General features: G+C 41.6%; 1 protein-coding gene across 2 annotated transcripts in view; it reads right to left on the reverse strand.

Moving 5' to 3' along the window:
• Positions 1-5,547: 5,547 nt before the first annotated feature.
• Positions 5,548-14,158, reverse strand: part of LOC118336801 (protein jagged-2-like) — a 57,112-nt gene continuing 48,501 nt past the window's right edge. For both annotated transcript variants that reach the window (XM_035673535.1, XM_035673534.1), the window contains 4 exons: positions 13,813-14,076; positions 12,586-12,717; positions 9,326-9,485; positions 5,548-8,941 (listed from right to left, as the gene is read on the reverse strand). In XM_035673535.1, coding sequence (XP_035529428.1) covers positions 8,448-8,941; positions 9,326-9,485; positions 12,586-12,717; positions 13,813-14,076 — 1,050 coding nt within the window. In that variant the 3' untranslated portion in view covers positions 5,548-8,447. The remainder of the gene's footprint in view (positions 8,942-9,325; positions 9,486-12,585; positions 12,718-13,812; positions 14,077-14,158) is intronic.

Genomic DNA, 14,158 nt, shown 5'->3' on the forward strand with positions numbered 1-14,158 from the left:
AGGTCGGGGGAATACCTCAGATTTTACTGTGACACCCCAACGAGGCCTGCCTGCACCGCTCGGATACCTCACCCACTTGAGCCATTTAATGTATATTGAAGGGGTGATTATGATCATATTTTGGAATTTACGTTTACTCTGCAGCTAGCTTGTCAGTTTTAAAACATTAGTTTAGAATAATAAATAGTTAATTCACAATTCAATGATCTGTTATGGTCATATTTAAGTGATTAAGTTCAATGAAATAACACATGTATCTGGAAAATGTCTGAAGATTTACAAATAAAACAGTTTATTTCTAATGCCGCCCATAAATATTTCTATTCAACACACATGCCCACAGTAATGTAATGTTTTGGAGGTTTGTTGTCTTGATTTGGGGGCTTTTCCAAGCAAATACTGAAAGTCTCCATGACACCCTCTTGCCACCCTATGAATATTTCTCTACAGACCTGCCTGTGTTTTTTTATTTATTACTATTTATTGACATGCAGCAAAGAGCCAGCTGTTGGGATCAAACCCAGGCTGCTTTGGGCATGAGCTCTACTAGGTAAACTACCATTGCTAATTTTAGCTAGTGTTGCACTTCTCAGACACCCATATTGACCTCACCCACGTGAGCCATTTCAAAGTAATATTTATGTGTAATCCGGATCATATTTTGGTGGTTATGTTCACTCTGCAGCTCAGAGATTCACAGTGCAGCTGGTAAAATGCTGACTGGACATTCTGAAAGTAAAACTGAATAGAATCCTCACATTTTGATACACTACAAACTAAACTAAACTATCCTTTTGTATTGTAACAACATTTGATTTAATTGTATCCACTTTTTCTTCATAAATACACTGCAACCTCCTCGATATGCAGTGTTTTCCAGCTCGTCTGTTCTCTGTTAAAAGGGGTTCATGCCAAAGATAATGTTTGCCTTGGAGAGTGTGTGCATGCCGCTGGTACAGTAAGTAAACCTTTGTTTTACCTGTTACATTACAGCATTGACTCAAACTGAGATGCCACAATGAAGAGATTAAATGGGACAAACGAAAAGGAATTTTCTGGACATTTCTGGTCTACTTTGATCTGGATCTACTTGGTGAGACAATGCAGAACTACTGGGTTGAGCCTCGTGTGTCTGTTTTCAATTCATCCTCATTTTGATGGTTTTATCTATGAAATGTGACAGCAAATAATATGATATCATCAGATTTTATATGCAGCAGCCTGAATGTCGACACAAACAAGGGTTTGTTAGTTGGAGAAGAACAGCTCACTTGTTGTCTTTGCTCCGGTGAACCAGACTACTTACCTGAGACGAGATGGCTCCACTGTTCCTGCACGCCTAGTGATTGTGGTATGGCAGCCGTCCATCTTCCCAGCAGATTATCCGCCACGGTGAGCTGTCTGTCTGGATGCAGAAGATGCAAGACCTTCAGTTAAACATCAAGCCGAGCCTTCATCGAGTCACTGTGGAAACCGCTTTGTGTTGGTCGTATAAATGATCCACGAGGACGAGCATCAAGTGGAGCGTGAAACCGTGATGTTCTGTCATAAAGACTTTAGTTAGTGTTGTCTGAGCATGTAGATGGGTTTAGGATGGTTTGCCATCCACACGGCAAGAAACTGTATTGGACAGATGCTAATCCAGCAATATATGATATGTAACTGTAGCAGGTATGGTCAGTCAGTATTGTTTTCAATGACTGAAGACACTAATTTAAATGTATGTATTAGCACAAAGAAAAGTAAATAATAAACTTACATTTTATAACTACAGTCATTTTCTCATGAGCGTGTTCATGTCATGTTGTTCATGTAAGGTAACACTAAATAAATATTTCATCAACTGACTTTTTTTGTTTTTAGGTGCATAAATAGTTCCCTCTTCATGGGAAACAAACAAAAAAAACACACACATTTGAATCAAAATAGCATTGTGTGTCCATAAGTTTCATGTTCCACCACATTGCACATACTGTACTGTTGCTTTAAGTGATATCAGAATATGTTTTGGTACATTTTTCTTTTTAAAACCTTCTCTGTCACTCAAAAAACACAAGGCTGCATGCTAAGTATGCTGTTAGCTTTGACCACAGAGGGAATTTAGCCCATAACTTTGAATATTTCCACCCCGTCACAGGGGTGCAATGCGACAAAATACAGGGGTGCCGTGGTAGCTCACCTGCTGCCGCCCCATGTACCAGGGCTGAGTCCAAACTGTGGTCCATTTCCTGTTTATCTTCAGCTGTCCCGTCAAATAAAAAGGCAAAAGCCACCAAAAATATATTTAAAAATAGACAAATGGGCCTGAGCTTGCAAAATATCTTTCACTGCATGTCTAACATATTCTTCAGGCTGTGAAATACATTCAATTCTACAGTCGTTACATCTTGGATGTGCCTTCCCAGTATTTCGCTTGTGGTGCTAAACCAAAGTTTTAAGTTGAACCCATGATAAATAAAAAGGTAGTGCACACACAGATTTCCGGGAAAAAGTTGACTAATCTCAATTACACCAATTTATTTTGGCCATGTCAGAAAAACATGCTAATGTTTCGGCCTCATGGCTTTCATCAGAGCATGCAGATTAGATTAGTCAACTTTTACTTGGAAATCTGAATGTGCAACCATTTTCTGCCTATAGGTGTTCATCCTGGGTTCAACATTGGACATTCAATTCTACGTTTAGTTAAAAATCATCCTCCATAGCAGGAAACACAAGGTGGAAAAATGTCTTTACAGACAAAGAAGTTTCCAAATTTAGCAGCAACAACAACAAACAATGTAACAAAGAAACTCCAGAAACTCACCGAACTTCCGCCTCTTCCAGCTTTCGTTCACTGGGACGCTCTGCTCTCTTCCTCACACATTTCTTCTTGCTAAAGAAATATCGCTCACTTAGCTACTTCCTGAAATCTTCTCATGGCCATCACCAGTTTGTTAATTTGTTTTTAGCCCAGGATGGCAGAGTCATTCATGACCCCCCCTACTCTCCCTCTCATTGGTTAGTACTCATTGCCTTTGTTGGTTGGGTTGGTTAGGTTAAGGCATGAGGAGTGAGATTGGTTAGGGTCAGATTGTCAGGGTTAGCCAATCAGATGCTATGTGGCCCTATTGATAGCCAATGAATGACCACACATGAGACAACCAATTAGTGACTCTCATATTGCAAACACAAGCTAAATGCTACCTTCAAATGTAACTTTTGAGGTTGTATTTCTAAAGTCTTAAAAGCAAAAATATTAATAATAATATTAAATATTAAAATAATATTTCCACTTAGGTCTACCATAGTCTTAAAAAAAACACATCTATAGGTTATTAAAATTGTTGAATAAACATGGTAAACACAAAACTACTTTACTTAAGTGTAAAAAGGCAAATAAAATATGATACGTATTCTTTAAGTCACATTTTTACATTCTCATGCCCAATTGTACATTATAAGAGTTATTGGCTGCAGGGGCATGTCAAGACTTTTTATTGACTGGGGTGGCACAAGTGTGGCACAAGTGTGGCACTAACATATGCAGGGGTGGCACGAAGTATGTTTGTGAGCTTTCCAGTCATTCCCAATTTATGCAATTCAAATAGGGACCCCAGTATGCAGAAATATTCAAGTAAACCAGACAGAAATAACATATATTTCTACCAAAAACTACATGAGATTATCATAAAGTGGGCATGTCTGCAAAGAGGAGACTTGTAAGTATCCAAAGAACCCATTTTCATTCATATATCTTGAGGTCAGAGGTCAGGAAATCCCTTTGAAAATGGCCATGCGCACACTCCTGATTGGCTGTTGTAATTATAAATGTTAAGGAGCAAAATTGTTGCACATCTGTAAGTTGACAGGTGCGTAGGAGAAGACCATGGATCAACAGTACGGAACAAAAGACTGAGTGTGTTTCGGTACGCAGACCTTCAACAGGTAATGATGAAGGTCTGTGTACCGAAGCGCTGTTATCATTAAATATCAAACACAAACAAATAATGTGGACTTTGGAAAACACTCTTATGATTTCAAGTTTAGATAGCTGACACCTCATATTAGCTTCATTTGAGCATTAAAATGCATTTCTGAACAGATCAAAGCCTGTGTGCATTTTGACACCCACATTACACTGGACGCGTTCAAATGTTCATTCTTGACACTTGAAGGACTTCCTGTCCCTGTGGGCTTAAAAGTTTATCTTGAAAACAAACAATCTCACTACAATGTCCATTTAGAAGCTGGCTTGGAAAAATGGAACCCGTGTGGACCGATGGCCTTCACTATAACCAGCTCCTGTAGGAATCTGGTATCAGTTTACATGCGGCATTGTATGATGACACGTGATCCCAATGCCACTGCTGGCCCGTCCTCCTTCTAACTACACCAACATCTCCACTTCTCCTCCATTGTACTCCCCTCCAAGTAGGTCAGCAACCATGCCCCCGTACACGCGTGTGACCTGAGCGCCGTGGCATCCAGGATTCCAGACACGTTTCCCATTCTTCCCAAAACAACTGCCGGGTTAATGAACACACACAGCACGGCACATAACGTCCTACCAAGCATTATGGATATCCAACACAGCTGCTAGGAGGCTTTCATGCAGAGCCGGCTAATGTTAATCATTTCCCACAGTGTCATTAAAGGGGCAGATGGAGGCATGTGAAGGACTCACCTCATTGGTCTGGCGCTAAATGAGGCGGGAGGCCGAGAGATGGATTATTGGCTACCTGGAGGCTGTATGGGGGAGCAAGACTTCAATGTACGAATTGATGAATTTCTATCGTAGAAACAAAAACATCAAGTGTAAAATCTTTACAAAATTTCGAAAAACTAGATATTAGTAGTGTGTATCTCTTCCTTCAAAGACGATCTGATACGTAACTGGATACATAGGCTACAATACGATTCAGTACGATTGATCTGCTTATTCAACATTTGTTTAATGTAGATGATTATTTTTCTAAATTATAATAAGCCAATTCTATAAAAGTGACATTGCTTACCTTCAGATAACTATATCTAATAAAAGACTTTATGAAGTGATACTTTAGACCTCACCCAGTTGGAGCTGGAAAGTGTTTAATATCTTCTTGCTTGTGCTAGCATCCACACCTGCTGTCTGACAGATCTTACAGACTTTTGTCCAACTTTCCTTACTTCTTATAGAATCCAAACGTCTTCCGAACTTTACATTTAATGGTGGATGGGTCTGTTTATGTTCTGACCTCTTCTAGTCGGCTCCAAGCCAGTTTGAGACCCCTGGCCTTTAATCTTTTTTACTATGATATATTATGTATGTGCTGTAGCCATGAAATCACATTTTCTGCCTGGGTTTTCAACCAACTCGTGGAGTTAATAGTAAATATCTAGCTTGCTACTAGCTACAAGGAATAGTGATTAGCTAAATAGCTACAAGTGATAAAATCTGCCAGTGACAATCACTCCAGCTGGATAAAAATGAGCACTCTATTCTTTAAAAATGATCACGCATTAAGAAATACAATAAGAAACCTTTAATATCTCGGCATAAAAAAATGACAAAACGAAATAACCTTTGGTATAAAATACTTTAATAAATAATAGGATTGTTCTAAGAACAAACAAAAAAATTCCACTAACAAACCAAGACTTTTACCAAATTTTGTACAAAATAATTACAATGTTCTGCACATTCAGCCCCTCCTGTGGGACTAACACAATGTAAAATTTACTGACAGAATATGAATTTGGGTTTTACATGATTTGCATTATTAACAAAAAAATAAAATATTGAAAACATAATGTTCATCCACAAATAGTGACAATATTTGACTGTTTTTTTGTATTTTCACTACCGCTGTGGAGGTAATGCTCAATGTTTCTTTTCTCCTTCTTAGTGCAGAAACAGACTCATTACAAACACTGGACAACAACCACAACATCAACAACAACACAACTTGTTCCCTTCATTAGACCAGAATAGATACAGGAGGTGAGGCGGGGCTAAACGGGGGAAACAATGTAGGATACACACTTATCCACCGCGAATGGACTCCCATTCAATCCGCACACCTTTTGATTTGTCTATGACGGGGGTTCGGTGTCTTGCAATAGTGCGCACAAGAAGGGTTTTCATACTCACTAAACACCCTGCTGTCAACAGACTGTAGAGTGGTGCATAACTAAAGTACGAGCAGGGTAAAGGGAGACTGGCAGTGGTGCTTTTAAGTAGTTTGGACCCTGCGACATGTAAGCGTGGATTAAAAATAGCGCAGGTTTAAGACGCAGGCACAGGGCTAGTTTATTTTGGGCCATTTGGAGTCCCTAAGTTAGACCAAGTAATGTGTTAGGCCTGAGAACTTCTGGTGCCCTGAAAATTTGAGAGGGATATAAAAGGATTTTAAAAAACTGGACGCTGTGAAATGTTCCTTTTGTAGACGTCTAAATTTGGTTTATGTGACACTACAACTGTCAGAGGGGCACAAATTGAGGTTACTAATGTGTCATAAATCTCAGTATATGACTCACTATAGTAGCTGACTGGTTCTTGTGTTAAAAGGACTAAATAAGCAAATGAGGGAGCAATTTTGGACACAGCTTAAGTCATTTTCCGTGATGCTGTTGGACAGAAAAGTACACCTACTCGAGCATCATTTCAAAGAAAAAGTGAACTCGATGAGGAGAGATTCATGAAATGTTCAGGCAAACGACTGAATGTCTCTGCTGGAGGCCTGAAGGCTGCTGCCAGGTCGCCCAGTATCACCCGCCCGTGCTGTGCACTGAAACTCTTTCGACCAGGATGCTAACAGGGTGTTTTTATTACTTATATACGTGCATACAGCCAGTAGGATGTGAAACACCTGCCTGAAATGAGACAGTAGAAAAGACCTACAGTATTTACTGAGTTTAAAACATAATTTAGAAGCTGTCTTACTAAAAAGCAGCACTGAAAGCACAGCACTTTTTGGAGAGTTGGCCCTCATTAATTGAATTTGTGGGTGCAAAAGGTCTCTTGAAACCTAATTTGCACACTGGGGAAACTAGACGGTTGATTTTTGCAAGAATTGAATTTGAGGAAGGGCTAGATACGTAGAAGTTAAACAACTGTTATAGAAAGGTGACTCTTGCAGGCAGGGTGGCCCTCAGAATCTGTTTTTTAGGGGCCCAAAAGTCCCTCAAACACAGTGAAATGAGCAGGACTGTCGCACAGGAGGTTCTTGTATTCAATGCTGCTCAGAGCCAAACAAGCTCTCACAATGACCGGCAGCCGAACTCTCCAAAAAACAGCCGTAACAAATAATCATAACACATAAAGACAATCAATCATGATCTTTTTTCTTTTTTAAACCAATGCTCATGACTCAGTGGGACCCTGGACAGTCTGAAAAATCTGTATAAAACCTGTCAAAGTGTCAACAGACACTTTAAAACGGAATGACATCATTTAAAAAACAACCACAAAAACGTATTCTTTAGAATAACTATGATACAAAGCATCACTTAAGTTACTAAATTCAAATATACACAGCCATTTGTTTCCATATTTACATATGTACATCACAAAGAAAATAACCTTTAGTGTGGTATGAAGAGTTGTTACTAGGACATCGTTCCCTTTATATGTTTTTAAATTCTGCATAAACTCTATGGGAGAAGAGAAGAGGAGAAATAAAAGAAAGGGCTGAAGGCACTTTTCTACAAAAGCAAATACTGAAAAATCATCATGTAGACTCGCAGGAAGCAGACACAATTACCTTAAAAGGATATACGTAAGAACCTTTAAGCATTAACACAAAATGGGAAAGATGTTTATGAATGTAAACAAAAAATGCTCATGCCAGGTATCATACAGTGGATTCTCTGTGCCAACCTTCCAGGACTTAAATGCATATAAAATCTTAATCATTATTTTTTTTTTTAAGTTTTCTATCTTTTTTTTAAATATAAAAAGACATCATATCAAGACGGTGTAGAAAAGGCCCGCAGGTTTGGGCTAAGGCAGACAGGAACCGAATGCACCAAACAGTAGAAACATTGTTAACAGCTGCCAGCCGATGACGTTCAGTTAGATCCAAAAGAAATAAAAAGGGAAGCTAGTTAGCGAAGTTAGCTCTGTCGAGGCGAAATGGAAAACAGCAACAGTCTGTAAACAGAAAACAAATCAGGAGCCAAGAAAATTAAATTCTTCTTGATTGCAACAGTGTGGCCATTAAACTGAAATCCAGAAATCCAGAAGCGGTGATGTTTATTTATTTTGTTTGTTTTTCTGCTTTTTTTTTTGTTGGTTTTTGGTAAAATAAGCCTCCGTGCTGCAGGCCAAAGACGTTAAATAAGGTGTGACAAACAAAAGAAAATAGAAAATTAAAGCATTTGTAATCTTCACTTTTGGTGCTTTTAAGAGTCGAAGAGTCAGTGACGTTGAAGACATCGCAGTTTGTTTTTGATTCAGGAAGTTCCCTCCTCCTCTCGTGTGTTCATACATAGTGGTCTTTAATGTCCTCGCTCAGCTTGGCGGCGTTCAGGTTTTTACACCGGTTGTCTTTGGGGCTGTACGTCCGGTGCGGCCCCTTGACCGGACCGCTGCGCGACGTGCAGATGACCCCTCCCTTACCCATCACCCCCCTGTCCTGTGCCCCCGCTATGGAGCACTTTTGTGGCGGACACTTCTCCCCCATGCCCAGCTCCCTCTCCTCGTCTTCCTCCTGCCCCCCCTCCTGCTCCCCTTCCTCCTCGGCCCCGTCGCACGTCCTGTCCGAGGAGCCCATCAGTTTCTGTCGGAGGGGGCCGTCGTACTGAATGTCTTTGTCACGGTTGTCCTTGAGGGCGATGCGGTTGTTAACTGTGGTTTCCTCGGATCGGAGCGCTCTCTCGCGCTCTTTCTTCCTCTTGCGGGTCCACCAAACGCAGACAACGATGCAGAAGATCCAGAGGACGCTGAAGACGACGCACAGCACCGGGACCAGGTAACCTGAGGGAGGAGGTCGGAGGAGACGTTAGGAGAAAATAGAAAGCATATTTGCTTCAACATGCCCCATTCACATACTGCAATAGCCTCCAAAAACCCCACCCACCAAAAGATGAGAGAATTGACCTTTTTCACAGCAGCCATTTCAGCATGAAATAGCCGGTTAAACACAGGTGTTACCAATGATACTAATTAAGGTTCTGTTCCATTCAGGTCAAACATGGAACCTAAATTAGTATTGGTAACACTTTACCCTACTATTCCATGTCAAAATGGCTGCTGTGAAAAAGGTCTATTAGGATAAATGTGTTCAGTTTTGTAGAGCAGCGGTTCCCAACTTGGGTCCCAAGGCCTTTGAAAATACACGCATGAGAAGAAGCGACTCACCAACAGGCGGCGACTCCACCTGCGTCTCCACTCTGAACTCCACCACAGCTAGCATGACGGTGCTGTTGGGGCGTTTGGACAGGTCGCCGATGATGGCATTGGCCGCCTTCTGGATCTGCCCGTGATCGCTGTCCTTCGACCGCCCGTCCTGCTCAAAGGACTGCACATGTGTGGAGAAAGAGAGACGGAGGACAGGCATCAATTCGTGTTTCATTTCACATACTGAAAAATTAAAATATGTGTTTTCACATTTGAGATTTGAGGACGCACAACTTGACAGGCAAGACTTCACATATGTAATATGCATAATCATACTTATTATACATTTTCTTAGGTTCTAGGGAGACATTTGCTGCATTTAATTTCATTTATGGTATAAAAATCAACTTGCAGAAACTAGTTGAGCTTGGTAATACCCAGAGAGCTTTTCATTGCCTCTATTTTTTGGTTGAAGTTACGTTATCATTGTGTGGTAATGAAGCTGCCATAGAGTGGTTTGTTACTTTGAAGCTGCAGTGGGTAACTTTTATAAAAATTACTTTTAGCCATGATTATTGAAACCTTCAGTAGTACATGAGACAGACAATCTGTGAAAAAAATCTGGTTCTTCTGGCTCGTTTTAGTGCTCCTAATGGTATTTGTAAGAATATACTGGGCCTGAAAGAAAGCAACCAATCAGAGCCAAGAAAGACTGCTGATTTTTGAGTCTCACTCACAGGTTGACAAATATCGATTGGAATGAGACTCAACAATCAACTATCTTTACGCTACAAGCCCTTCAGTGTCTTTCCATCTTTCTCGATTATCTGTCCCGTGATACCTTTAAAAGGTCAACTCTGCAAGGACATCTAGAAGTTGATTGCAAGGAACCCAAATGCTCCCTACAAAAATGTAAACATACAAAAGCACCACAGGTTCAGTGGTGAAGAACCTGACAGCACAGATTCAGTCAGTACAGTAGAGAAAGAAAATGAAGCCCATTTGCCAAATGGTCTGAGTCTTGCTTGAGGCTAAGCAGGACAACAATAAGAGAGAAAGAAAGAAAAAAACACACACATTCATCCGTCAGAATAAAAGAGATTCTCATCCTAACATCTGGCAGGCTGCGGACCCCCCCCCGCTGAGACCACAGAGGGTGGAGTTAATTGCCTAATAAGGTGCTGCGGGTGAGAGCAGGGAGGTGGTGGGGGGAGGTTAGAGGGGGGATTAGCTGTATGCTGTGCAGTTCAATTAGGACAAACAATAGAGAACAGGCCAGCTGTGCTCCCTGCTCGGCCGGGGACAAACACTCCTCTTTTCTTCTCCTGAGGAAATCAGCGGCTCATTCACACACCTCTAACCCCGCCCCCCCAAAGTGACTGACAGATCACATCACAGTGACACAAAGCTCAGTATCCACCCTCAGTACTGTAGACTGTCTGTGGGGTCAAAATGATCATCTGCTGAGAGCTGGCAGTGTCTTAGTTGTGTTTACTTCATTATATATCTTTATTATTTGATAGTTGGTGGTTGAGAGACAGACAGGGAGAGTTAATGGGAAGTAACATGCACCAAAATCTATTTGACCTGCAGAAACAGAGTTTCTATATAGTTATTCTTAATGACTGCCAGTGACCCGGATTCCCATTGACGTCAATGAAATGAAGCGGTGGAAACACTACCAATTTGTCCACAGGGGACGCCAGAATCAACACAATCTGAAAGTTCCTTGTACGTAATTAAATCTGTATCGTCTCGTCCACTTTAAAGGACTTTGTGACAATCTGACTTTTCACCAAACAGAACGTCTGAATGTCGCTTCCAAATATTTAGCTAGAACTCCTTGGCGATCACTCGATTTCCGTTCTAGCACACTTGACGCAGCCTCAACATGTCAAGATAAAGCGGGTGTGGGGGGGACGCCTCTCGCTCTCCCACGCACTGAAACATGTTGAACCACTTGTTTCTTGCTCAGGTTTGAGGCAGAGCGGCAGAGCTGATCAGGTTCAGGGGTTTACAAACACACCCAGAGCCTTTGGAAGAGGATAAACGGACACGATTCGGCAGGCCGCACTCCGCCAGGCGCGCTGACATTATAAAGATTTCACCCACACTTGGAAATGAGCGCTGACATTTTGCTGCAACACGAGTCGGCAGTGAGTGGGAGTTTTTTTTTTATGAAAGTCTTGTTGTGGGGTTTGGGTGGATGTCAGGTCCGCCACTCCTTTTCCTGTATCTGTCGCTCAAAACAGGCTTGCAAACATCAGAGGAACAAGAACTAATCCCCTCCATTAAGAGCTTAGTGCCCCGAAGTGACTGATTTCCCCCGAGTCTGGGTGGCCGAGAGAGAAAGAAGGAGGGAAGAGAGAGAAAAGAGGAGAGAAAGATGGACAATAAAAGAGGAGGGTTAGAAAATACAGTGATAAAGAAAGAGAAATAGCAAAGAAAAGCAAAAGACGAGAAAGAAGAAGATGGAGGAGGACGAAAAGAGCAAAAATGGATAGCAGAAAAAAGAAGAAGAGGGAGAGCAGAGACAAAGATCAGCAAGGTGTTCCAACAGAAAAGCTAAATCTCATCCAGATGTGGTTAAAAGCTTCAAATGCCTCTCCCTCTTCTTTCTTTTCCTTTTCTCTTTCTTGTTTCTTTTTTTTAACTCAAAGAGGGAAGAAACAGAAAATAGAAAAAGGTTCAGATTTTACTGGACTCCTCTGGAAACCATTTGCAGTGACAAATTAAGTGTGATTTAATAAAGTGGGAGAGGAAAAGAGGGAGAAGTGAGGTGTGGAGAGGGAGAGAAGGCAGTAGCTTCTAAATCTGTAGGTGTTGGTTGCTTCGTATTTGTCTGTATACCTGCATATCTTTAAATAACGTGGTTTAGATTTCATAGAAAACTGCAAAAGGGGAGAAGAATATGAAAAAAAAACACAATTATCTTTCAATAAGACGCGGCGGCGGTGAGCGTTGAAGTTAACACGAGGAGCATTCAACCAGAGCGGTTAAGCTAGCATTAGCTACTAGTCTCCGTTGTGGTTCAGGTGTCAGAAGCGGTGCGTCTTCAAGCAGTCTGCGGGGGCGGTTTGGGGTTAGGTGCCTGGCTTAAGGGAGCTTCGACAGTGCCCAGGAGGTGGAACAGGCACTTCTACAGCTACCAGTCCACCCTACTGTGGTCTCGACTTGAACCAGCCTTCGAAATGAGCTACTGTGTTCAAGCACACAGCACAGAAAATGGTATATATAAGTGTGTGTGTGGGCATGTATGTGTATGTGTGTGTAATAATCACCATGGCGACCTCCACGGCGTCACTGTTGGAGTAGGACAGGTCACAGAGGATGAGCAGCGCTCGCTCCTCGGCCAGCGTCTGAGTCACTGGGAGGTACCTCAGCTCGGAGCAGATGTTCTCTACAGTGGTGCCCTGTGACACACACACACACACACACAGATAAGAAAGATTAGTATCGGCACTGCTGGCGAGGAACAGTCAGCTTCTAATTCCTCCTAAGTCTGTTTCAGATGCAGCCAATCAGAAAGCCTCGGCCCAGCGGGGGAGACTGTGGCTCAGATCTCAGATCAGTATCTGTGTTGGAGGAATAGATTTGTTTCCATTCATAAAACTTTATTCAGACCTGCCGCAGGGGGCCAGTTAAGGTTTCATGACACAGTAGTAAACAACAAAAATACCATCTGGACGGACAAGAGAGTGAAGACTGAAGGTTCATTAAGGACCGAACACGTCTGTCACTTTAATTAGAAGTTTATGGTCTCGCTGTCAGCTTTTGTCTTCACCACGTACAAAGTTTTTTCTGGATTTTGGAGATTTTTAAGACATCTAAATCTGATTTAAAAAAACACTACTTTGCTGACTCTTCTTCACAAAATGATTTACTTTTACTATCTGGGAAAACACAAGAACAGCCTCCAAATGTATACTGATGGATAAATTACACAATTCATGGTAGGGCTGGACAGCATATTATACCATACCAAACACTGACTCTCATCTGTATACACTGAAGCATGATGTGTGTTTGCCGCTCTAGATTGAAGATAATAGACATCTGAAGTCACTTTTCACCCATAAATTTCATGAAATTAATTTCCCCTTTTTTTATTACCCAAGGAGAAGGAAGAATAAAAGCTGTCAAACTGCTGTGTAAAGCCACAGATTTTCACTCTGGGCCATTGAGAAGCTTAAACACACATTTCAGGTTAAGGTGCCTTGCTCAAAGGTGACAAAAGTGGCAGTTAAAGTATAGGAAAGCCTAACTGAATCTGTTCAAGATTCTTAAATGTTGCGATTAATCGCTTTTTGTATGAAATCTCAGAAAATATCATCCAAAGTAACATCTTCAAATCAGCTGTTAGTCCAAGTTACAATGACGTAAAGCAAAGAATTGTTGGTATTTTTGCTTAATAAGTTACTTTTAACTACTCTAAATGATTAATCACTTATTCAAACACAAACCATAAACTATAACACCACATTATTGACATACAGGGAGACCCTCACCTGTGGCACTCTGTCTTTCTTGAAGATGAGAGTGATGTGAGCACAGCTGTTGTCAAGGTAACCACTGTTAGGCTCACACTGGGTGTGCAGGGGTGTTGGGGGGTCGGGCGTCGAACACACGCCCCACTGGTGGCAGGGTGGCGAGAAGCAGGTGAGGAACTGATGCTCCACGCACTCATGACCTCCGGGGCATGACGGAGGGTTTGCTACCGGAGGAGGAGGCAGAGCCTTGGGGAGGAGGCAGGGCAGCCGACCGCACCTCACCTGGAAGAACATGGGTTCAGTAAATTATAGGTTTTAACTTTATAAACTGCCCTTGTTGTTTGTTTGATGGACTTTGCCATCG

The sequence above is a fragment of the Morone saxatilis genome, unplaced genomic scaffold, assembly GCF_004916995.1.
Source record: "Morone saxatilis isolate NCDOM2014 unplaced genomic scaffold, NCSU_SB_2.0 Contig3, whole genome shotgun sequence".
NCBI lineage: Eukaryota > Metazoa > Chordata > Actinopteri > Moronidae > Morone > Morone saxatilis.